Here is a 24,657-nt window from a genome sequence, read left to right as displayed (position 1 = left end):
GTGTGTGTGTGTGTGTGTGTGTGTGTGTGTGTGTGTGTGTGTGTGTGTGTGTGTGTGTGTGTGTGTGTGTGTGTGTGTGTGTGTGTGTGTGTGTGTGTGTATATATATATATATATATATATATATATATATATAATGGAAGCATATCAGACAGATGGGTCCTGTTTAATATTCTTCCTATACTGCATAGCTATGGGGTTCACAGTACTCTAAACTAATTTTCATAGAAAGATAATGTTACAGTAACACCACGTGCAGTACGAAATAAAGTTAATAATTTGATATAGAGCACCACCTATAGGATCTTTGCGGAACATGTTCACTTTATTCCCTCATTCAGAAAACATTACAGAAATGTCTTTGTAAAGTCAAACAGTCAGGATACAACACCCATAAATCAGAATTAAACATTACAGTAAAATAAAAATAAAGTAAATCAATATTGGGTTCCCAGTCATTGATTCAACAGAGATCATGCCCTTTATGCTTCTAAAATTTAAAGAAAGAAAAAAACGTATATCAGCAAACAAACCCAGGAGATATACCCTATATAAAACATAAGGGTCAATAATCTTTTGTGTTAGGCCAGTTTGTACATCAAATGGTGACCTAACCCAGCACATTACCAACATTTTGTACCATACAAAAGTGAACAAAATGTTCTTTAAAAATAAATGTAAACATTGAAATGTATTAATATAATCATGTACTGTAGTCATTTTTTTTTTTTTCAAAAGTATTTTCGTCCTCTTTATAAGTTAATAAACAGGGGTGCACAAAAGTTTTTTTCAGCCTGGTTCTCATATGAGAAGCTGGAGATTTGGTTTGGTCCTCACACAGTGGTACATGGTGTGACCCATCAGATATTAATATACAAAATAAATGAATAAATGTGATTATTGCACTTTATTTCGTTTTTTTATTTTATTTTTTATGAAATGATAAACTAAATATTAAAATGTGATAATACTATTCTATTGTAAAATATAAAGGTTGTATTAAATACAAATACAATTATTTTATAGTAAACTTAAAAATAAAATGCTAATATTTTTATTATTATTTATTTAATGTCATTTCAAACTTAAAACCAGCAAGCTGTTATTCTGACAATTTCAAAGGGGGACTCGATTTCTCATGACACCGGCAACCTGCCAGAATAAAAGCTTGCTTCATATTATAGGAAGGTTACATTCTATGACCTATCATGCAGTCATCATGGTGAGATTAGGTTTCTTCAATCTAAAAAAAACAAGAATTGGAAAAGAATCAAAAACAACAGTGAATCGATTCCCATCAATTCCAGGATCAGGAATTGAAATTGGCATAGATTCCAAAAATTGTGGAATCAAACAGCCCTAGTAATAAAACTTTGTTTTAGAAGGCAGGGCAGCTTTGTTTACAGAGGTTACCGTGGAAACAGTTCTGTTCTGCTGTTCATAAGCGCCCTCTGCTCTCAAACTGTTGATGTACAAATTCATTCAGTCTGCCATATTTTTGTTCAGACCAATACAAAATAGACAGAACCGGTAGATGGAAAATATCCTACCTTGTTATCAGAAGTGTTGAGAATGCACATTAGCTTATGTAGAACTGTTTATGGAGCAGATACAATTTAATTTATCATTCTAACTCATCCCTTTATATATAAAAAAGTTCAAAACTTTATTTGAACATGTAATACATGTCAGTAGATAATGTTATGAATATTACATTTTTTGTTAGTTTAAAATCTAGCCATGATTTGTAAAATATTTTTAATTTCACGGTTTAGGCAAATAAAAAGTGCATTGTGCTGCTTAATTTTATTTTATGACTTTTGTCATAAAACTTGACTCTGTAAAATTATTTCAGTGTGTGTATCAGTATTTATTTTTTTGTTGTTGTGTATAACAGTTTGGATTGATAAATTATTTAAGAGATTTAAGTACTGTATAACATTGGTAGCTCTCAGTTGCTTTTATTTTTAGAACTGGATTTACATTTAGTTCTTTAGATAAAGATCATAAAGATTTATGCTTTCAGTTTGACATAGAGATCTTATACAGTACAGTTTGTCGATCTAAAATGTTAAATGTCTATTAACAGCTGTCAACCATGTCGGTACGCAAACGCACGCACTGAACTAATTTACACAGCCCATTTCTTATTTTGGTCGCACATGCTGACCTGCGGACCACTTATGTGAAACCCTGTTAATAAGCTGTCTGTGCAACAACTAGAACAGACCTGTGACACATTTTTGAGTCAAGACCCAAAAGGTTGAGGACCAAAAAACAAAAAAGCCAACTGGGTTGCTTCACTCCTTGACAAAAATAAAAAATCAGCCTGCAGTTGATTTAACAGAAATAGCAGTTACTGAGTCACATTACTTCTTGAAGTGGGAATGAGTACCTACGACCAGATAACTGTCCCGGGACAGCTCTCTCTTGACTGGGGACCTGCCGTTAGGCTTGCAGGTTTTGGTTCCAGGCCGAGCGACCTCAGTCATCTTACACGGGTCATGCTTTAACAAGTAAGTACCAAAGGTCTCCCATCCACCACCAACACGCACCATGGCATGTTTATCATTCAGCATCTGTAAATGTGAGAAAGCAAAAGAGAGAAGGTTCTCTGTTATTATTACATTTCTTCAAAACTGTTATGTCCTCCACTTCTCAAATCATGTATTGTGTCTAATATAATTCCAGTTGCACTTTATTTTACAGTACGTGTACTAACATGTACTTATAGTGTACTTACAGTGTATTTATCTAAGAAAGTTCTGGTAATACAAGGTAACTACATGGGGTACGGATAGGTTTAGGAGTAGGTTCAGGGTTAGTACCTAGTTATTACATAGTTATTGTAATTACTATAATAAGTACATATTATGTACATGAGGAACAGGACTGTAAAATAAAGTGCTACCATAATTCCTATGGCCACATTTAAATTGAAGTAAATTTCTTAAAAAATAAATAAAGTGTCAGACTTTAATAACATAAAATAAATGTGCACACAGAGCTGGGTAGTAACAGATTCCATGTAATCTGGATTACGTAATCAGATTCTAAAACTCAAGTACTTGTAATTAAAGTAAACTACTTTTTCAAATACTCTTAATCAGACTACAGTTACTTTTTTTATGGACTACATGATTACATATTATTTGCACAATGGTAATAAATTGTTCACAATTACCGTATTTTTCGGACTATAAGTCGTACCTGAGTATAAATCGCATCAGTCCAAAAATACGTCATGATGAGGAAAAAAACATATATAAGTCGCACTGGACTATAAGTCGCATTTATTTAGAAGCAAGAACCAAGAGAAAAAATTACCGTCTACAGCCGCGAGAGGCGCTCTATGTCTTCAGTGTAGACTACAGGAGCACTGAGCAGCATAGAGCGCCCTCTCGCGGCTGGAGACGGTAATTTTTTCTCTTGGTTCATTTCTCTTGGTTCATTTCTCTCGGTTCATGTCAAATTAATGTCGATAAATAAGTCGCACCTGACTATAAGTCACAGGACCAGCCAAACTATGAAAAAAAGTGTGACTTATAGTCCGAAAAATACCTTAATTGATTCTCCAAAATTTCCTTTTTTAACATTTATAAACTTTTTTACGTTGCCTGCTTAAAATGTTTTGAGATGGATAGAAATGTTATTGCTGTGTGAGTTTAGACTTTTTCAAAATTCATGTTTGTAATGTAGCTATTGTTTTATGTTTTTCATTGATACAGTCGTATACACTTCTAGTGTTTTTTAGATTAAATATTCGCTCTAACAGTGATATTGCTGTGTATTTCATGTTTTTCAGTATTGATTTTTGTAATATAGCTGTGTTCTAAATGTACTTAATTATAAGTAAATATGCTTGAAAATCATAAAATGTGATTTTGTTTTATTCAGTGTTACTAGCAAACACTAAGAGCAAGGTACATTAGTGTTAGTATTTAGTAATCCAAAAGTAATCAGATTATGTTACCAAAAATGTGTAATCTAAGATATTATATTACTGACTACAAATTGTCATGTAATCTGTAATCAGTAACTGATTACAATTCATAAGTAATCCACCCAGCTCTGGGTGCTCACATGTGATATTTACCTTGATTTATTTTCTATTGATTTCCTCACACATTATGTCTCCTATATATTACATGTGAAGCATCTGATGCTCCTCACTGTTGTTTCCTTGGTAAATACAGTAACTATGCTAATTATCAGGGCAAATTTTTTTTGTCGTGGTGACAATGCCACAGCTGTGGGACGGTGATGTAAATAATTTCCACAGAACAAATACTGAAATGGTTTCTCATGTTTAGAGTATATTTCTAAACAGGTCTATGAAAATCCAACATAAAATTTGAAATATACAAAATGTATATATCTCAACATTAATATTCATAGTTTAAAAGCAGGAAAAGGATAAAACAATATATACATAAAAGACATCTGAAAGGTAGCAATGCAAACTTCATATTACAATATTTGAGGTCTAAATCTGATAATTTAATTAAAAACCAACCCATTTAGAGAAAATTAAGGAACACCCCCCTCCTCCCTCATAAAATTTTCAAAGTGTAGGCCTACATTTAATATGCAGCAGATTCGATGAAAGGCAAATGATCCCAGAGAGAGAGAGAGAGAGAGAGAGAGAGAGAGAGAGAGTGAGAGAGAGTCTCATTAAGCCTAATGAAACACCACCTCACGACACCAGCTGAGCACCAGCGCAGGACAAATCCAAACACAAACACACACACACACACACACATAGACACCCACGGCGCGTGGCGTGAAGCTCGCTCGCTGCCACGGCAACCGTTCCCGAGCAAGAACAAGAAGCACGAAATAGAAATGCATTGAAACTGGGAACGAGAGCGCAGGAAGGGTCAAGTCACGTCTCCTGAGAAATGTGTCTCTGTCCCCTGAGGCACCGGCAGTCATCTATTCCCTCCTCCCCACCACCTTATCAGTCTTGACCCTCTCATTACAAAGCTGTTAAGCTGCTGGTAATACAACCAGATTTATATGTTTTGCACCTCCCACCCCTCCAAATCCTTTTCGCTTGATGCATCCTAATAGATGGATATATACAAGCGCGCGCACGAGTTTGCCAAGCAGTATTCTAATTACCACGCAGTCTGATCAGGCTCAGCTGTTCCAAAGCAGATTAAAATGTCAGGGCTGACAGAGGAGGTGAGCGAGACTTAACAAATACACGAGAGGAGGGGGAGTCTGTTTAAGAAAACCCCGCGTCAGTCAAACCTTTATCGACTCTGACACGTACGTAAATTTAGCAGTCAACACCGGCAGTGCGGAATGAAAGTATACGTTGTGTAACGCGCGACTTAAGTGTGAAGTCAATAATGCACTAAATATCATGGTATGGGCAGTATGCTACATTACGTGTTGTTTAAACGCTTTTTCTGAGAACCCCGCGTGGTCAAATTCCAATCTCATTACGTATTATTCGCATTTATAGCCTCTCTATTATATATGAAGAGAGCGAAACTGATTTTAGTCTTTTTCCTCCCCTGAAAAATGAATGTGACTGAGACTAGAGCGGCCGTGCTGTGGTGAACACACTGGCCGCTAGATGGCAGACTTGTAGCTTTCATATCTTTATTTGAGTAGACTACATCTTCTGGGTAGGATAGAGCTATTCAAACAAGCTATTTGTTCTAATATATATATATATATATATATATATATATATATATATATATATATATATATAATATGCACACCTTTATATTAGTGAAGTGCAAAAGTGCAAAAATACATTTGGAGATGCATCAGAGATGGCAAATACAGTAGCATTCCCACCTTAAAAAGATTACCTGTATTCTGAACACCCATGTAAATCTAAAGCACATCAGACCGCTTTAGCCACAAAAACAAGACCACCAGGGCCTCGTGGGTCTGTTTCTCTGCCTGCTTCCCTCCTCGATCCACCAGGATGATATCCATATCTTACCCTTAATCTGCCTTTTTTGTAGCAACAATGAATGGTGAATAATGTGCTTAATTACTGAACAGATCCGATGCAAGATAGACTTGGTGGAACATGTATAGCAAAAATGCATAAATGCATTAAAAAAAAGCTATAAAAGGGCGTGACGCTTGTATTAGCTATATTCATTTACTGTAAATGTGGTGTCTGCGAAAGAAGAGTTTTGTCAGATAAAGGCAAACAGCTTTTAACATGCGATGTTGAAATGGCATTATGCGTTCAAATCAGAGCTAAAGGTAAAGTATTCATGATGCCATTAATATTCCTGTTAATGTCAGACATGGCATGAAACGTAAATCTTAATGATTCACCAATTCTTCACCCCTTCTACTACACAGCTCAGCTATCGTCATGATCTAATGGATCTTCCTTCTCTTTCATTTTAGCACAGGGTGTCACAACAGAAGTAGAAAAAAAAACATGAGAAATGATATTAAAAGCTCCCATCCTCTTTCTCTTTGAGTGCTACAGTAAGCCTCTCTCTCTCTCTAATTGGATCTCTGACAGAAAGTGAATGCTTTTCTTCATCAGCCTCACATATTGTTGCCCTAAAGGATTTGTCTGATTGAAAAATCATAAAAGGGAGGGGTGGAGCCAACAGAAGCGAGGCTGTAAGTCTCAAAATACATTCACACAGCTAATGACTTGTGGTGTGTTTTTAATTCTATGTCGTTCCTTAATGTTGATCAGTAACCAACCTATAGATGAATTCTGCTTGTATGGCCACCTTTTATGATCATGAAAGTTTCTTCAATTGACCCCCTAGTGTCATTCATTTGTTGCTGAATAGATTCATCAGATTTTTAATTATTGACTTAGCTTTGATCTATAAAAGTAGATTAAAAAGTTTGGTTAGTGTTTCTAAGCAGAAAGTAATTAAAAGACAAAAGTCAAATGACAAAAGCAAGGTAAGTTCTTATTAATGTTCACAAACAGCTTGATGCGTTGATGGCTATTAATGTGACAATAAACACAAATAATGTGTTACATAAAGTAAGTGTATTTTGATATGATTAATTAAGCATGTAATGAGATTGCACATGTGCCAAATGAGACAAACTTGCAAATCTGTTAACAATTCAACTATTCCATGTAGGGTTTAGATGCACAAAATATCAAAATATCATGTATGAGCTTCTATAGGTAATTTGAGTTTTAATATAAACAAAATTCTATGTGTATTTTCAGTATGACTGGGCATTTATGATTGTTTATTCTTCTGCATTATTTCTGTTCTGTTCCAGTGTACAGACCTTCCAGCCCTGATCCTAGACATTTGTTAGTCTGAACCTCCTTTTTTCCCTATTCAAAGGTGTGAACCTTTTCTCCATGTTGCCAGGCAACACCAGCTCCCATGAGGCTTTGCCTTGACTGAATACTGTGTTCTCTCAGGTTCAAAACTAATATTTGTTCTTCCAAAGAAACAGTGAAAGCACAGCAGAGCTTGTTGACACATTGATCGCTTATAATAAACATTGAAACATGATTTTACATATATCGTTTCATATCTTTCTATAGAAGTCAATGGAAATACAAATGAAAGCGGGAAATAATAAATATTGAATTAGACTTTCCCTCAACTAAACCTAAGTAAAGAAGACTGGGGTGGAAAGAGTAATACATACCCTGACATAGAGGACTTTGTCTCCAACACGATAATGGCCTTTTGGCTGCTTTTCGATGCAGAATTTGACTGGACATTTGCACGGTGGATCCTCTGATATCTGCTTCACCTGGAACAAAGCAACAAAGAAAACACGCTTTTGATGATTATCCTGAAGTCATGCACTAGTATGCTAAGGCCTGGTAAACCACACACAGTCTATGACTTTGAATACTCACAATGGCATCCAGCAAGTTACCGCTGCTCTTTTTCCCTCTAGTCTTCACAAGGCCATTTGACGGTGAGGGCGGCGTTGATTTGATGGGTGTCTGAATGGGTGATGGTGAAGTTGGTGAAGTTTGTTGAGGTTCTGACTGGGTGTTTGAGTCAGAGAAGATGGACGTGGACTCAGGGGGAGGGGGAGGGGGAGGGGGAGGGGCCAGAGAAGGCGAGGGAAAAGGGTCTGGTGGAGGGGAGATGGATGAGGGGGTTGTGGTTGGAGGGGGCTCTGGATCAGGAAGGAAAAAAACAGGTGGGGTGGAGGGAGATGGCAGAGGTGAGGCGAAATACATGGATGGTGACAAAGACTCATCTTCGGCTTTTTCAATCTCTCTCTCGAGCTTGACCAGCACAGGCGGTTCAATGCCATACCTGAGGAGGAACATTTATTCAGCTCTGACTGAGAGATGATTATATGGTGATGGTGTGATATAAACAACTTTAAAGATCAAAGGAACTCACCTTGAAGCAATTCTCCCAAGTTGCATGAGACACAAGCACACATCCCTGGGCTGCTTCTGAAGAACTGGTGAAACACATACACTGTCATTCACACAACAAAGTCCTCAGAGGTCTATGACGTCAGCTCAAACATATACTGTAACCTGGGCATAAGAATGGACAGAAGACACAAGCTTTGATGGACACATGCAAAGATTCCTAAAGCAAAAAGACATTTGATATATCTATTCAGCTAAATGACATTAAACTTCCTCAAATATCAGTATCATAACACTGCAAAGTGAATAAGGATGACTGCTCGGGGAAAATAGGGAAAGTTGGTTATGCAGAATCTCACGGAGGAAAATCTTTTTTTTTAAATATCTAAACACCCTTAAAACAAGATCAATTTACATTTTTTTTCTTTATGATGACAAATAATAATAGTTTTATGTTTAAACATTTTTAATTATTTTAATTAATTTAAATTCTTATTTTATTATAAATTTATTCTTTATTATTGATATGTCTAATCCCATTAGCAAAGAATTTTCACCTCACTAAATTTGGTTTCAATTTCTTAAAAACCAACCCATGAGCCTTTGCAGTGCAGACACAAAACAAACGTTGTAGTCAAACTTTGCACTGATAAAAATTATGTCTTTGTTGTGCAGTGGAAAAGTGGAAAACACAAAGATGCTAAGTCTTGTTAAAACTTTTATCATCAAGAACGAAAACAGAAATATGTCTCTCTGTCTCTGACGAGGTTTAAATGTGTGAATCCTTATGAAAACAAAGAAACAATGGATAAATCCAAAATAGCCTCATTTTGAAAGTTATGATTAATGTTGGCTAGATTACCAGTAAGAAGGTATCACTGTAGACTGGTTTGAAGTTTAAAATAAACAGTTCGTTTATGTCAGACAGTTCATGAAATCCATTTCAACATCAGGTATGTGCATACAGTATATAAAAGTCAACTCTGGGACTCTTTGAAAAGCACAGACACAAAGTTAAATCAACACACTGCTTCAGTCTCTGCAAATGTCCCTCAGATGCTAAGACCACAGTATTTCAGTCCCTTTTTAATTAAATATGACCTATAAATCTGTGAAACTACTGAAACTAAAAGACTCATAAAAGGGTTTTGTTGCTTTATAACAATTACTGAACACTCTTGAACGCTACATTATTTTACCTATCCTCTCAAAACCTCTCAATGTGCACTACTTTACATTTTATCTTTTATTGTATTATATTCTTTATCTTTGACCCTATTTTCCATTCCCCATTTTCCCCCTGACCTACTGTCCTTTCATTTCTATATCCTTCTCTTTCTCTCCATTATTCTTCACACAGTGATGGACAGCGGGGGCCAAGGGTGTGACGCAGTGAACAGTGGAGTGACACAGATATTGATACTGCCTGTCTATTCAGCAGTTCTTTAGGACAACAGCCTGCATAGACCGAAAAGTAAGGCTTATTGTAACTGGACATCTCACTTAATGATCTCATAATTATAAAAATGAACAAGGAAAACACTGAACATTCTGTGCTTAAAAGGAGTCCACTGTCAGATTTTTTAGGATTGATGGTGAACCAGCTCACAGACTTACAAGCTCATGCCACTTGTATTGACTGTATGCCGTGTATGCTGATTTTAATACTTACCAAGATCTTCAGATTCAAACAGGTGTGATTGCTCCACTCCAATTTTACGGCACCAGTACAGAAAATTCGCAGTATTGTCTCGAGCGAAGAATGATCCAGAGGCTGCATCAGACCGCCAGCGAATCACACGCCGAATAAAAGGCTATGGGAAACAAAAGAAACCAACTGAAATATATCTCTGATCAGCTTAGTATGTGTTCATCTGAATATTTTGCAGTATAAATAGTACAACAGATAATTGTCCCTCTGTTATTATTATTTTTTTTTTCAAAAAACATATATTTTTCAAAAATAAGCCTTGCACAAGCCAGTGCTCCTGCCAGTGCTACTAATTCTAATAAGTCTTCAAAAAAGATACTGATGCACCCCCATAACACCAGCACACAGGTCACAGTCAGGGGCTGAAAGATTGTCAGGAAAGTAGTTATATATGTTGTGTCTCATTTCGAAGACTGTGCCCTCTGAATGTCACATTATCAGCCACATATGTCACTGAGGCTGCCTCTTTTTATAAAAGTGACCATTACATTCCAAAGCATGAAAGAAATTTCAGCAATTCACTCCTCATGAGGAATAACAGTCTATTTTGTAATGGCTACTTTTATGAAAAGAGGCATGTATGACAAATGAGACCTCTGGAAGGCACAGCCTTTAGAATGAGACAGGAATAGATCATGACTTCATACAAGGGATGAATGATCTTATGTTCGCCGATGCTACATTTATCTGATCAAAAATACTGTCAAAACAGTAATATAAAATAACTGTTTTCTGGTTTAGTATGAACTGAATATGAATTGAACTGCATTTTCATCAGCCATTACTCCAGTCTTCAGTGTCACAGTTGTAAAATTTAAAAGTATTTACTGTCACTTTCAATGTATGCATCCTTGCTGAAATTTGTATATTATATTCATTTATTCTTGCAACTCTATCTACTGTTTATGTGCTTGTGCAATAGAGTTACTTGGTTTCAAAACTTGCATGCACATATTATTTATTTATTATTTATACACATAACATGGTTTACATTTTTATGGCTCATCTTAAGTTCTAGATTAGGACCAAACTACCCATAAATGTAATGTGTCACGCTGTGAGCACCTTTCCATTGCTGGCCAGAATCATCTTCTCTTGCAGCACCTCTGCAAGCTGACACAGGACGACACCAGTGTCTAGTCTGTCCATGAAGTCATCCACGGTTATATCCAAACCTGTGCAGAAAGCATTCAGAGAAATAAATGAGCATTAAGAGCTAAAGAATGATAAAGAAACTAAAGAGGAAGGTTATAAAGGTAGTGAATGAATAATAGTGCATGAACTGGTAGCTCTAAAATACATATTGTCACTTGGGCTTACATGCAGTTCTGTAAAATTTTCATGGCTGTTGTTTTACCTTCCTTACAAATCCTCTTGTCCATCTTTTTTTTCTTGCTCTTTCACTACCTTAGGCAACTTGAAGATGCCCCAAAAAATCCTCTAAACACACTTGCTCTGAGATTCTCACGGCTGTACAGGCACATTCCTGAGGCCTGGGTGTTAAGTACATACAGATTCAAACACAGCAGTGGTACCGGAGCTTACCATCACGGTAATGGGGGAGTAGAGGGCCTGGGGATGGGGACGGCAGAGGGAAACCACAACAAAAACAGAAAGCCTGATGTGCAGAATGACTGGGCACTGTCATTAGCTCAGAGCAGGAGAGAAGTGTGTAAGAAAACAAAGAGATCTCCCGCTGTCTGCCAACCACAGAGTCATAATGCTGCCCTGAGATCAGGAGGAACAGGAAGAGAAGCGTGTTAATGAGAGAAATCCCTCATCAGCTTTTTACAACAACTCTGATGTTGTATATCGTCTCATCTGATTTCTCAGGTTGTTGTGTCTCTGCTGTGTATTTAGGCTTTATTTGGCTTAGGGATTCTGTGGTCTTTTGACCTCTTTATGTGTTGTGTGAGGGCTCTTCAGCCCTCAGTTGTATTAAGAGGTTCTGACAACAAATAGCAGAGGTAAAGACATACAAGGACATGTATTCCTGATCAGGGGTGCGTTTCCCCAAAGCATAGTTGCCAACCTGTTAGCAACTTAGTTGGTAGACATGAGTTGTTCGAATGAAGATTTAACAAAAAACTATCTTAAATGGTGAAAGCGCAAGGCACCATCTTCTCCTAGAACTGTGATAATAAAATAAGTGGGCTGGTGATTTCCAATTCACATTTCCTTGACATACTTGAGCTGTAGTTAGACGTTTCCATGTGTTAAACTGCCAGAGGCAATTTATAGTTGCTGTAAAAGACTCAGTGTTGCCCTAAAGATTAAGTTTTTAGTGTCCACAGCCCAGATACTACAATCAACCACTTCTGGTTAACTACACTCCTACATAAAGGCTTGTCCATATCCAGATACTTCTCCACCATTGTTTCACTTGGTGGTGATGTTTGTTGGTGTGTGTGTGTGGTTTGGTTAAATGATGACAGAAATATTATTTTTAGATTAACTTCCCTTTTACGGTCACCAGTTTACAAATCACAATTAGAATGGAAACATGAACATGCTTTTATTTTCTTACCAAGGATTCTGTTAAGCCAGATGGCCAGATCTTCTTTCATGGGCAGTAGACTGGACTCATGCCTGCACGCCAGCCACTCGTTGTACTGGTGCAGACAGGAGAGGTCAGGTCCTGGTTCCCGCCTGGGACTGAAGGGACCATTCATACTGACTCAAGTACTGGACTGCTGGATAGAGAAGGAAAGAGGGGAACTTTACTGATTTAAAGAGACTGTTGTTTCCAAAATGATAACATATCTATAAAACTTCCAAAATGAACTGGCAGATATCCTTGATCATCTTTGTTGTTTTTCAGCCTCTCTAATGTCACTTTTAATCAATTTAATGCATCCTTGATGAACTAAAGTATTCATTTCCTTTGAACAAAAAAAAAAATCTTACTTACCCTAAACTTTTGAACAGCTGTGTATGTTTTAAAAGAAACCAGAATATCAACTACAGTTGGATCAAATCCAGCACCTCAAATCTAGCACACATACCCTCGGCAGCAATGGTCAGGCTAAATAGACCTGAATGGACTATTAAATGTGGTGCACATATGAATGATAGCAGCACATCTGTTCTCTCATTGCTTCTGTGTATAGGCCACTGTCTGATTTTACCCCCAACATTGCTGGATTTACACTATACCTAATGATGCACATCTACCACATTCCTAGTGTTCTTCAAAACTGCAAGCAGTGAGAGACAAATATTAACTTTGCTGACAGGCAAACTGACTAAGAATGAGATAGGGATAATTGTGGTTTAAGTTAATGTTATTACTATTTTAATGTTAACCGTTTCCATGTCTAACTGATGCCAGGTATTGCACAATATATCATAAGGATGATAAAATCTTCTCTAGAATACAATTACAATGAGGGAACGCTGTGTAAATAAAAGATTTCAAAATAATTTGGAGGTGTGCACTCAATTACTGTGAAGTAAAAACCATTAAGACTCGTCATGCAAGACTGGGTGGAAAAAAGCACCAACACAAACAAACAAATACCGGCTCGGTAAGATTTCGTGTACAATACAAGTCTTACTTCAAACCCTAGCAACTGAAGAAGGCCCTGTCCTGTAATTTCCCACCAACTCAGGCAACCATTCATCAGAAGGGCCTTTCACATGTAGAAACATGCCCCTGCTTTCCATAACTACCACGCCATTGTAAGGCAGAGGAAGGAGAGCAGACACCTGCAGGGCAGATGTGTGCGACTGAAACAGGCGCAGAGAGAAATAGTGGTAAATGATGTAAGTCCAACCCTATTTATTTTATTAAAGCTGGACGACCAGAAGCTCTCAAGTGAGCAGTGGGGCCAGATGTTTGAGAGCTTGCCAGGAGAAGGCTGTTGAGGAAGAGGAGAGTAAGACACATAAGTTCTGGAACAATTAGTTGTTGTCCTCCACAGCACAGAGTGAAGGGTGATGAGATCTTAGGTATATTAAGAGTGTGAGCAGGGAGAAATCGCAATGAAAGCTTTCATAGGAGGTCTACCTCCCAGAAGAGCTCATGATCAAAAAAGAAAAAAAGGAACCTTTGTATCCATGGTTTTTATTGATAAAATAGAAGATAGAGTAACAGTGAAACAGCACACAGGAAAAAAAAAGGATACACAGATGGCTGGAACTATAAAAGACTTTAAAGGGGTCATATGATGCAATTTCAATGACCTTTAGTTGCAAAGACTAAAGTCTCAAATCCAAAGAGATATTCTTTATAAAAGTTAAGACTGCCACGGCCCCCTAAAACATCTCGTTTAAACATGCCCCCACATATCTATGTCACTATGTGGAAATATTTGCGTGATGCCACCCAAATGTTCACACAAAGAAAGAAGGTGTGATTTCAGTAACCACAGTTAGTGTTTAAGCAGCCATGTCAGGGAGATGCTGTATCTAGGTGAAAACAAAAGCACTTTATTTGGCCTTCCTAAAGTAAATGCATTTAGGAATCTTTAAGATTACTTACAACAGCAACGCATTTTATGGACGACAGTTTCGTCATGCTGACTTTGCTACGACAATCTGGCGCTTCAGAATTGGCTACTGTAAGTATGTTTTGTTATTAGTTTAATTACCTGCTACTAAATGTTCATATGCAGAGTTTTGCTCATCGAGTGTGTGTGTGTGTGTGTGTGTGTGAGTGAGAGAGAGAGAGAGAGAGAGAGAGAGAGAGATACGGTCACGCAGTGGAGTGAGCGATCTTAACCATCCGTGGCTTGTGTACTGCAAACACATACGAGCTTCACCACTGTGTCTGTCAGGTGACTCTGTTTCCCCATCAAGCTTGAAACCATGGTAAAACTGAGGACATTATTAACGGTCTTTACATTGATTTAGAAAGGTGAAGCTCGCAATTGTGGAAAGGCGTGTTACATTTCCGATGAGTGCTTGTGGTGTTCAGCTAATCATAATGCACTGGGTCAGTTGGCCAATCAGAGCAGACTGTTATTGTCAGAAGGAGGGACTTTGTAGAAATATACGTGTTTCAGAGAGGCGGGGCATAGAGGACCTACAAATAATGTATTTATTCGTTATTTATTTATTTTTAGGGGGCGGGGGGGGGGGGGGCATACTCCATCCACCTTTTCAAAATACAGAGCATGTCAAATAGACAGAATAGATCTTAAATAAGTTAACACTCAGTCTGGTGTTAATTTTAATTATTAGAAGGCCTATTTTGATTCGGACATCACTCCAGTTGGAGTATTTACTGAGTTGTTGACTGCTGCAAACAAATCAGATTCAGTAATTAATCATTGGCTGTGTCCCAAATTGCATGCTCTCTGAGTAGGAACTTAAAGTATTCAAAAAGTAAGTTTTTATTTAGCTTGAATGTGTGTAGTACAAATGAAATCTGTAGAAAATCCACAATCCACATAATCCACAAATCCTACAGATACTTGAACTATGTATTTAAGTATACTGTGTACAGTAAAAATACATCAATACTGTCCGCAGTTGTATCTAGACTAGAGCACCATAATGCCTTTGAAGCAAACCACAATTACACAATTATTGTTCAGTCATATTCCTGAAAAAGAAAAAAACAGGTATGGCAAATAAACTTAAACATGATCTATTATTTCATCTAGACAGAGATCTGCCAATCAGTGTTACTGTCGAGCAAACAGAGCGTGACTGACAACGATGATGCAGAAATGTGCAGAAGTAATAGACAGAATTGGCAGAATGAATGATTAAAGACCAGCAAAACATGAACATACCATGAACTCCATGCAGGCCCTTGTGTGTGTGTGTGTCAGTGATGAAGGCTGAGCCTCCTTGACCGATGGAGCATGGGAAGCCCACACAACAGGATTGCAGCACACAGGTGCCACATTCACACTTACACTGCAGCCTGACCATACTCAGACAGGAGGAGAGGAAGAGGTCTTCATCCAAACTCACAGTCAAAGAGGAGCTTTATATTCCCACACACACACACCAAGATACATGTAACACTAAAACACACACAGATTTACGCTCCAGTTCACCTCTTACAGATAGGTGTGAACACTCATTGATACACACTGACACAAGGCAACACATGAGATTCTGAGGATCAACTGTACCCATCCAATTATATTTTTGGTGCAAGCTCCTCATCAAACAGTCCAATTTTACAGGCTATAATTGTATAATCTACTCATGTTCTGGTTAATAACATACTTAATGCTGAAAGCTCATGGATATACAAGATAAAACATACACAAACTACAATTTTTAACTGGCATACCAATCTAAGTGTCAGGTTCGGGTATACGTCCAGCATTTCTGCTGACCTGGTAGTCTTGCTTCTCTCACCTCTGTTAAATTACAGCCATGAGTTACTGTTGAGAAAGGGCTTGACATTTATCATACCTAATACTGGGATGACAGCCCAAATGTAGAGTACTTGTTCTATCAAGGAATTTGCGTGTAAAGAAAAGATCTCTGCTTCCAAGCAATCAGAAGAAACACCCAAGGCAACTAATTTACTTGGAATAAATCCATGCATAAAAACAACACAGAGTGTTTATTTTAATGGCATGTTTGACACTCATCTTCAGCTGCACGATATCAATGAGAATGTTAGCACACTCAACATATTTTTCTACAAAGGTCTACATTTCAATGAAATGAGAAACCACTGTAATGAAATGAGAAACCACTGTAAGGAAAAGTGTGACACTGCTTAGAGTGAGTGGATCACAACCACAAACAGTGTGAGTAAAACTTGCAATTCATTGGAGCCATTAAGACTGTGTACCCTCTGTATCTGGCAAACTGTGTACAATTTTTGTTAGGTTATCAAGTATTTTGGAAGTCATTCATATGGACATGTTAATAATTAATAGTTTATTGTTTTGTTATTTTTTTATCTGCCAAAATATTCAAACATATTAGGTTAATATTAAACCATTCCCTCGAATATTTAAAGATATTATTGAGAAAATATGTTGTAAATTGTATAAGAAATGTATTTATTATAAGAGGATAATTTATTACTTATTTTTTATTATTATTTTTCATATTTTTTATAGTAATATCTGATTTAGAATGATTTGTCTAACCCCATGGCATTAATCAACATTGCCAAACTGAAGTAACAAGTTTGTTTAGAGGAAGAGTTCACAAATGTGTGATCATTATACCTACCCTCATGTCTTTCGAAATCTGTATGGCTTTCTTTCCTCCATGGAACAATGAGCAATGGCCCAAACTGATCTTTTTAATGTAATGAAGGTAAATGGGGAACATTTAGACTAATTGACTAATGACAGCCTAAATTGTATCCTGTTCCTCACAAAAATGTATCAGATGACTTCAAATGACTTAGAATATAATACAAAATGATAATATAATATGTGCAACCTTAAAATATAATGCAGCATTGAATACTTTTAAGTTAAACATGTTTGGAATGTCACGAGGGTGACTAAATTATTAAATACTTTTTCCATTTTTGGTGAACTATTTGCAAATACTGTTTCATCCTCCAGTCCTGGCAGTACCACAAGTAAGAAGTTGACTGGAGCCAGGTGAAAAAGCTTAAACAATAACAGTCTCATACTCTCACGAAACGTAACGTTCACGATGAAGACATTTTCAGCAACAGCTCCTTTATACATTATTTACACTATTTACAGATATGTGCGTATTGGTAAAGCAACTCAAAATATATCTGTCCTCAGATCGAGGACCAGCAAACATTTCACTGACCGCTAGTGATGGGTTATCAAACTTTTTTTGAAACAGACTTTGAAATATAGCCTGTAAGTAGACTACTGATTAATTTGTTGCCCTTATCAAATAAACAAATAACTTCAGTCTATCATTTTAAATTCAAATTTGATCTAGTTACTGTGCTGACAATAAAAAAGGTCTACAGTGCCTACCTCTCTCTGTGTGTGTCCTCAGCAGATCCGCCAACAATGTCGAAGTGGGTGTCAAAACTTTCCCTCTCTCCTCCAAACTAGCTCTCGGTGTCAAATTGCATTAACACACTACCTGCTCAGACTATCAGTGTTGTATACATAACTCAGCTTTTATGGCCTATATATAAAGAGTTGTTCTTCACTATTCAGCTTCACTATCAGCACCCTATTTGAAAGTCATCTACAACATATTTTCGTGATTTACAGAATTATCAGGAAAAAAAATACTTTTTTTTTTCCTTTGGTATGAATTTGAATATGGGCTACGATATTTCTGGAAGATGAAAAGATAAACTTCATCTATTGTTTGTTTACCCACGTAGGATTTGCATATCCGTGTGTAAGCTGCAAGTGCAGGGACCGTGCAGACTATTTTAACAGAAGGCTATGGATCAAGTCTTTGAAATTATTTGTTGGTTGGTTTTGTCTTTTATCCATATAAAATTCCAACGTTTCGTTGGGAGATACACGCTCATCTCCTGATTGTTTTCGAAACCTGGAACAATCAATCAGCAGATGATGTTATAGCCTATCACTCATCTATCGACATCTTTCAAGTGTCTTTGCTGTAAAATATGTTAATTAGATGTTTTGTGGAATGAGTTTGCATCTTGCACTAGAAATACTGTTAACTTGATCGGAGAGGGGGTTCAGCGAAAAATCGGCAGCTGTCAGCAGGAAGTGGCTGTCACTGGCAGCAGGAAGTGGCTGCCAATAAAACCGGATGGCAGCTGTCGCTAATACCCGGAAATTGGAGGAGGCTGCCGGCGGCAACAAGACAAATAAATAATTATATACACTTATGATTATGTTTAATACTTTTTTAAATAAGTATAAAGGTCAGTATTGTATATTATTTGATTTAAAATATTGATCAAATATAAACAAAGAAATAAGATCATTTTGCTAAACGTTAATTTCCAGCTGAATGTTTATGCATGTATCATTGTTTGTGTGAAATAAAACAATTTATATTTATATACGAGAGTGGCACTTACTGGGTGTATGTTGTATATTTATTATAGGCTATATACACAAATGACTGAAAAGAGAGAAGTCTCTCAGAGACCTTTATTTAAAATCATAATTTGCGGTTATATTTGTAGTATTTCAAGAAACAACTATATATATATATATATATATATATAGTATAAAGTAGCTGTTAAATTTGTAACTGGGTTAGTAAGTTGTCAAAGTCAGTGCTTTACAATGTAAACCGTATAAAATATATCCAGTAAGCAAGCAGACTAAAATATCAATCAGAATCACTAACAACAATCCGGAGGTATTTTCAAGACTCTTAGATCAGAACTGATGAGGTATACAGTGTTACTTCTCCAGCATCTTGCACCAATCACTGTAAAACCCAAGGAGGATGTGCATCGCCCCTCATTTTCCTCTTGCAACATGGTCAAGTCAAGCATTGTTTATTTATATAGTGCTTTTAATAATACAGCTCAAAGCAAAGCAACTTTACAGTATTAAATAGGAAAATAGTGTGTCAGTCAAAAATGCAGAAGGACATTAGTAAACTCAGTTTGTAGTCAGTTTAAAAGGCAGTTTATCATTCAGTTCAGTGATGTCATCCTTGAGCTCGGTTCAGTTTAAATAGTATCTGTGGAATCATGTCAATGATATCACTGTAAATGAAGTGACCACAACGGAGCAAGCCAGAGGCGACAAGGAACCAAAACTCCACCGGTGACAAAATGGAGAAAAAACAAGGTCTTTACAGGGGATCTGTATCTGGGGCTCTAGTTGTCCTGGTCTCCGCTGTCTTTCAGGGCTGTAGAGGTCCTTTCTAGGTGCGATCCACCATCTGGTCTGGATACGTACTGGATCCGGGTGACTGCAGTGACCTTCGAATAAGAAAGAAACAGATTAATATAATTGAAGATGTTAATATCTATACGATGTTTGATAGGGAGCCAGTACAGGGTTTACAGAACTGGGCTAATCCGGTCATACTTCCTGATTCTAGGAAGAACTCTAGCTGCTGCATTTTACTATTCATAAGAAATTGGTGACATTAATACCTAAATTGCTTTATTAACAGTAGACATGCATGCACAGCCATATTAATGATTATTCCCATTGCATCTTGTCATCATGTACAGAGCAGTGATTACATTTTCATGCATAATTTGCACACCTGGTAAGCAGTTGTTGTAAACCTCGTCGCAGTGTCTGCAGGGTGTACATTTTGTTGAATTCCTAACATGGCTTAGACTTGTTCTCCATTTTGTTCCACCTGTATATTGAGATGAGGAGCATGAAAACAGCATTATTACAAAGATAAACATTCAGACATGGCAACTGAGAAATGTAATGTTATGGCACCTTTTTAAACCTCTAATCAAATATGTAAAAGAAAATACTCAGTCAAGCCAGCTGGATTGTGCCCTCTTTCGAAAGGAGTCTGTATACAGTACAGCAGACTTCTGAATTTGGAACAAACCAAAGACGGACTTAGTAATGTAGCATCACCCCTCCTCCAGGATCACGTAAAGAAGAATTTCCAACAGGACAGCATCTGGCAACTATTGGGTATTACAAAAAAAATAAAAAAAAGGTGTCAGTGCCATGGTTTTGTCTCAAGATGCACATCAGTGCAAAAAAAAAAAAACTTATTTTAAGAACTCTTAAGTTAATGTATATCACACAATCTCCTGAAATACTTAACATGCAAAAATATATGGTTAGTGTTGCAAATGTATCTTCTATCATTCCAGTCAAACAACATTCTTTTATATTATTCAATAGACTGTTAACACGCTAACAAACGTTAATATTTAATGGTACGTCAAACGTAATTTGAAGTTAATGGTAGGCCCCTAACAAGGTACACAAACAACGTTGCTACCACTAATTAGATTTCATTGAACAATTAAACCAAAGTAGACACCAAGTCTACCAAGTCGTTCACCAAGATACCAATTAAAATCAAACTTACAACGCAAAAAACATTAATTACTCCGATGACCAATTTCTGAACTTACCGTTTGATCAATCGCAACCATTACTGAAGCGTTTGGGTGCAGTTATATCTGATTGGTTGCGCCCACGTTGGTCGATACTGATTGGCTCCCACCGAATGGCAGGTCCCGCCTACCATCCGGCTGACAGTTACTGCCTTCCGGCTGTCAGTTACTGCCTTCCGGCTGTCAATGGCAACCACTTCCTGCTGCCAGCTGCCGATTTTTTATCTGAACCCCTGCTGCTTGATCGTTGACTAAAGGGAACGCTTTTTGCAGATCTAAGCTTATTTTTTTAAGGACCATACATTACGAGTTAATTTATGTTTCCGCGTTGATGTTTTGAAATTAAAACATTAATTTATCATCCAGTAGATACTGCAGTCTATGCCGTATTGTAGGGCTCAGAAAAGGCGTGTCGAAAATGTCTGGTTTTCCCGCCCACTCGGATGTTTATGGCGGGTAATGGATAAATGTGTTCTCTCTCTAGTTAGAGAGCCAGCTACACGACAGGGATCACTGCGCAGGAACGTGACAGAAGGCGGAATTGTGCGTTTCCTGGACAACCAAGGAACGCGTCTGGTGTTCGGATAGACACGCGGGAACACCAGGCACGTGTCTGTCCAAATTGGTCCCTGGGGTCTAGGGGGCCGGTTCAGCATCAGATGGGACCATCACTAATTACAGTTCTTTGTCCCACAGCATTAGTCTTTATGCTCGATATACATTCATGGCATGCACTCAGCTCAACTCTATATCTAAATATTAATAATTAAATAATTCCAGATGAAGAAACAAAATCCACCTTAAAAAGCAAGTGTGAAAAAAACATTAATGGAGCAAAATAATCACGTCAGTCGCGCATATCCTAAGTTAATTTAACCTACATGTCATATGCGCCATGCCTTAATTTACTCGAAAAGGAACAGATTTAATTATAGTATTGCTTCCTTGCAGACAGAGTGAGTAAGAAGGTCACTGTTCATAAAGTGGCAACTCAACATCCGGGTCAATGGCTTCAGGGTGCGACTGCAAATTACTGTACTGCAGCTGTCAGATTGTACACCGCTGCAGATGAAGTGACGTTAATAGTGTTACTGTTGCAAATGTGCCATTAGCTGACGTATTTGGTACACATTATACCTTGAAACCATTTAGTTTACCGTTTGTTCCACATATTAAGCCTCTTGTTTTGTGGGTCATCATTTCAAGCGTAGGTACCCATAGTTGTTCCGAGTTGGTAATTATAAGAAAACATATATACTGTAAGATTTATTTTAAATAATTTTTGTTTGATTCTTCTTAGGACATGCTTTGCAATAAATATAAAGTACAGGTAGGCCTATGTCATACCGTTGTAGAGCCCCCACGCGATTTATTCATGAAATCGTCACTAGGTGGGGCTGGAGTATTCCTATGGGTTTCAAGATGCTTTGCAGACTTGAGGGAGGCAAACTCATATCACTATAATCAGATTTATATTTTCAGTTCCGTGAATAAGTGGGCTACTGATGATGAGATATTTTAGTTTGTGCTAGAAAGATTTGCACAGGAGACAACAAAGCTGAAAACAGGAAGCCATTGTTAGGATCCCTGTGGTACTGATGCAACATCCTCCACTTCCTCTCTTTTGCTCTCACTGTGTGTGCACAGTAATATGATTACTTGTGAGTGGTGATGGGATCAAGTCTAGCCGTAATGTAATTATCACGTGATGGAGAACAAGCTATCAGTGCATTATCAGCTTTCACTCATCCACATCATCAGGTCTGTTACAATGTCCAAACGCTGGAGCGGTTCAAGTTTTTAATATAACAACTACTCAGGTTAAACAAAACAGATGAATGCACTTTGTAATTATTGTTGATTTGATCAGAATCATCTCTGTCCCTTCTCTCTTTTTCCACCACACACACATAGTCAGCTCACATTAGTGTTCTTCATAGCACACTCTCAATAATTCATTGATTTTCTCCTAGTTTACAAAATATCCCATGACAACCACATTCCTTCTTTACTACTATAAGCATCTCTGTCTCTATGGCAACCTTCTTTGCTCTCTAAAGATTCAGAGAGAAAAGCCACAGGACAAAGAGACCGAAAAAGAGAATGAGATGGAGAGAGCCACGGCCGGGCGGATGTTCTGTTTAGAAAGAACATCTCATACAGAATACAGGATGACAAATGAAAAATCTTTCTTTGTCCCTCTTGCAGATACACATTTTCTAGACTATTTCTCTATCCATCTATCTATCTATCTATCTATCTATCTATCTATCTATCTATCTATCTATCTATCTATCTATCTATCTATCTATCTATCTATCTATCTATCTATCTAGCCTGTTGGTCTGAGTCTCAATAGTATACAATGTATTGGTAGCCATTCATTGGTTCAGGAAGGGTTGGTGGGTGGGGCTAGAATGCCCCAGTAATGACTGCGTCAGAATGTGCGTCAAATTCTCATGTTTCAGAATAGTAACCTTGAGGGAATGAATGGTGGAACTACTACTCTGGTGGATGAATTTGATATCGCACTACTCAAGAGTCTCTCTCTCTCTCTCTCTCTCTCTCTCTCTCTCTCTCTCTCTCTCTCTCTCTCTCTCTCTCACACACACACACAGACACACACACACACACACACACACAAACACCTTCTCATACATATCAATACTCAAACTTGTACTGGTACACTTCTCTTGCAGTTTACAAACCATGCAAGCAAGTGTGTTTGAGCTCCACCACAGCTCTCTGCCTGACCTTGATTTGTTCATTTAATCAGGGGACGAACACATCTCTTGGGTGCTGTAGCTCTGGAAACAGGTGTAAGTGTCTCCAAGTTCAGGATGACTCATCACATAGACATACAGCCACATTTATTTATTTATTTTTTTTAATCACTCAAGTACATAATCTTGTTCATTCAAACCTTTGTGTCTGTCTGTCAACAGGATCAATAGGACGCACACAAAAATAAACTATCTATCTATCTATCTATCTATCTATCTATCTATCTATCTATCTATCTATCTATCTATCTATCTATCTATCTATCTATCTATCTATCTATCTATCTGTTGGTTTGATTCTCCATATTATACAATGTAACAGCCTCTATCCATGCTTATGTGTTGTGTTAGATATGAATCACTATTGTGTTTTTTTTTCTTTCTCTCTCTAGAAAGGCGCATGACAGCTACTTTGATCAGTTAAGCATCTTTTCTGAGTATCTGTCTTCCATATTTTCTCTCTCATTATCTTTCTTTCTGTTTATCACTCAGTCTGTTTCACTGCCTTACCTCTTTTGTTTTGCTCACTTGAGTGACAGTTAGCTGGTTCATCCAGACTGCTGTATACTGAAATAATTGGCCAGAAAGTGCTTCTTAGTCCAGTCTATCTGTGGAGGAATGAGTGACAGTACAGCAAAGTGCTGTGAACATTTCTACACATGATACTGGAATGGAAGGATGATTACCCAATGATCAAAACAAAAGAAGGTAGAAACAGGAATGCAGGTGTAGCAGTAAACTGTACGGGGGTCAGAAAAACAGAGCTTACACAGTGAGAGCAAGTGCGTGCTAATGAGTCACCAACCACATCACCTCTGCGCTGCATGAGTCACCTATAGGTACAATGATGAATGGATAGAGGCAGAGAAGAGCAGACAGATGAAATAGATAACAGAGAGAACAGATGAATAAAATTTGATAAC

General features: G+C 37.4%; 1 protein-coding gene and 1 long non-coding RNA gene across 5 annotated transcripts; both read right to left on the bottom strand.

Annotated features, from left to right (window-relative positions):
* Positions 1–298: 298 nt before the first annotated feature.
* On the bottom strand, positions 299–17,963 carry LOC128016927 (growth arrest-specific protein 2-like). The gene is made up of 8 exons (XM_052601883.1): positions 17,932–17,963; positions 12,564–12,729; positions 11,102–11,211; positions 9,998–10,139; positions 8,348–8,411; positions 7,846–8,257; positions 7,629–7,736; positions 299–2,578 (listed from the first exon to the last, which is right to left on the bottom strand). Exons 2-8 carry the CDS (start codon positions 12,706–12,708, stop codon positions 2,369–2,371), a joined length of 1,191 nt encoding a protein of 396 aa, XP_052457843.1. The 5' UTR covers positions 12,709–12,729; positions 17,932–17,963; the 3' UTR covers positions 299–2,368.
* A 647-nt stretch (positions 17,964–18,610) lies between these two features.
* On the bottom strand, positions 18,611–21,171 carry LOC128016925 (uncharacterized). 4 transcript variants are annotated; one of them, XR_008184316.1, is made up of 4 exons: positions 20,970–21,171; positions 20,123–20,510; positions 19,704–19,829; positions 18,611–18,731 (listed from the first exon to the last, which is right to left on the bottom strand). It is a non-coding gene; the product is annotated as an uncharacterized LOC128016925 (long non-coding RNA). The 4 variants fall into 4 exon arrangements; XR_008184314.1 differs by lacking the exon at positions 18,611–18,731 and having other exon boundaries at positions 19,460–19,829; positions 20,123–20,221; positions 20,311–20,510; XR_008184315.1 differs by lacking the exon at positions 18,611–18,731 and having other exon boundaries at positions 19,460–19,829; positions 20,123–20,221; positions 20,349–20,510; positions 20,970–21,170.
* Positions 21,172–24,657: the final 3,486 nt, after the last annotated feature.

Source organism: Carassius gibelio, chromosome A7 (genome assembly GCF_023724105.1).
Source record: "Carassius gibelio isolate Cgi1373 ecotype wild population from Czech Republic chromosome A7, carGib1.2-hapl.c, whole genome shotgun sequence".
Taxonomy (NCBI): domain Eukaryota; kingdom Metazoa; phylum Chordata; class Actinopteri; order Cypriniformes; family Cyprinidae; genus Carassius; species Carassius gibelio.
Note: the sequence above shows the minus strand (reverse complement) of the source record. Positions and strands in the feature narration are given on the sequence as shown.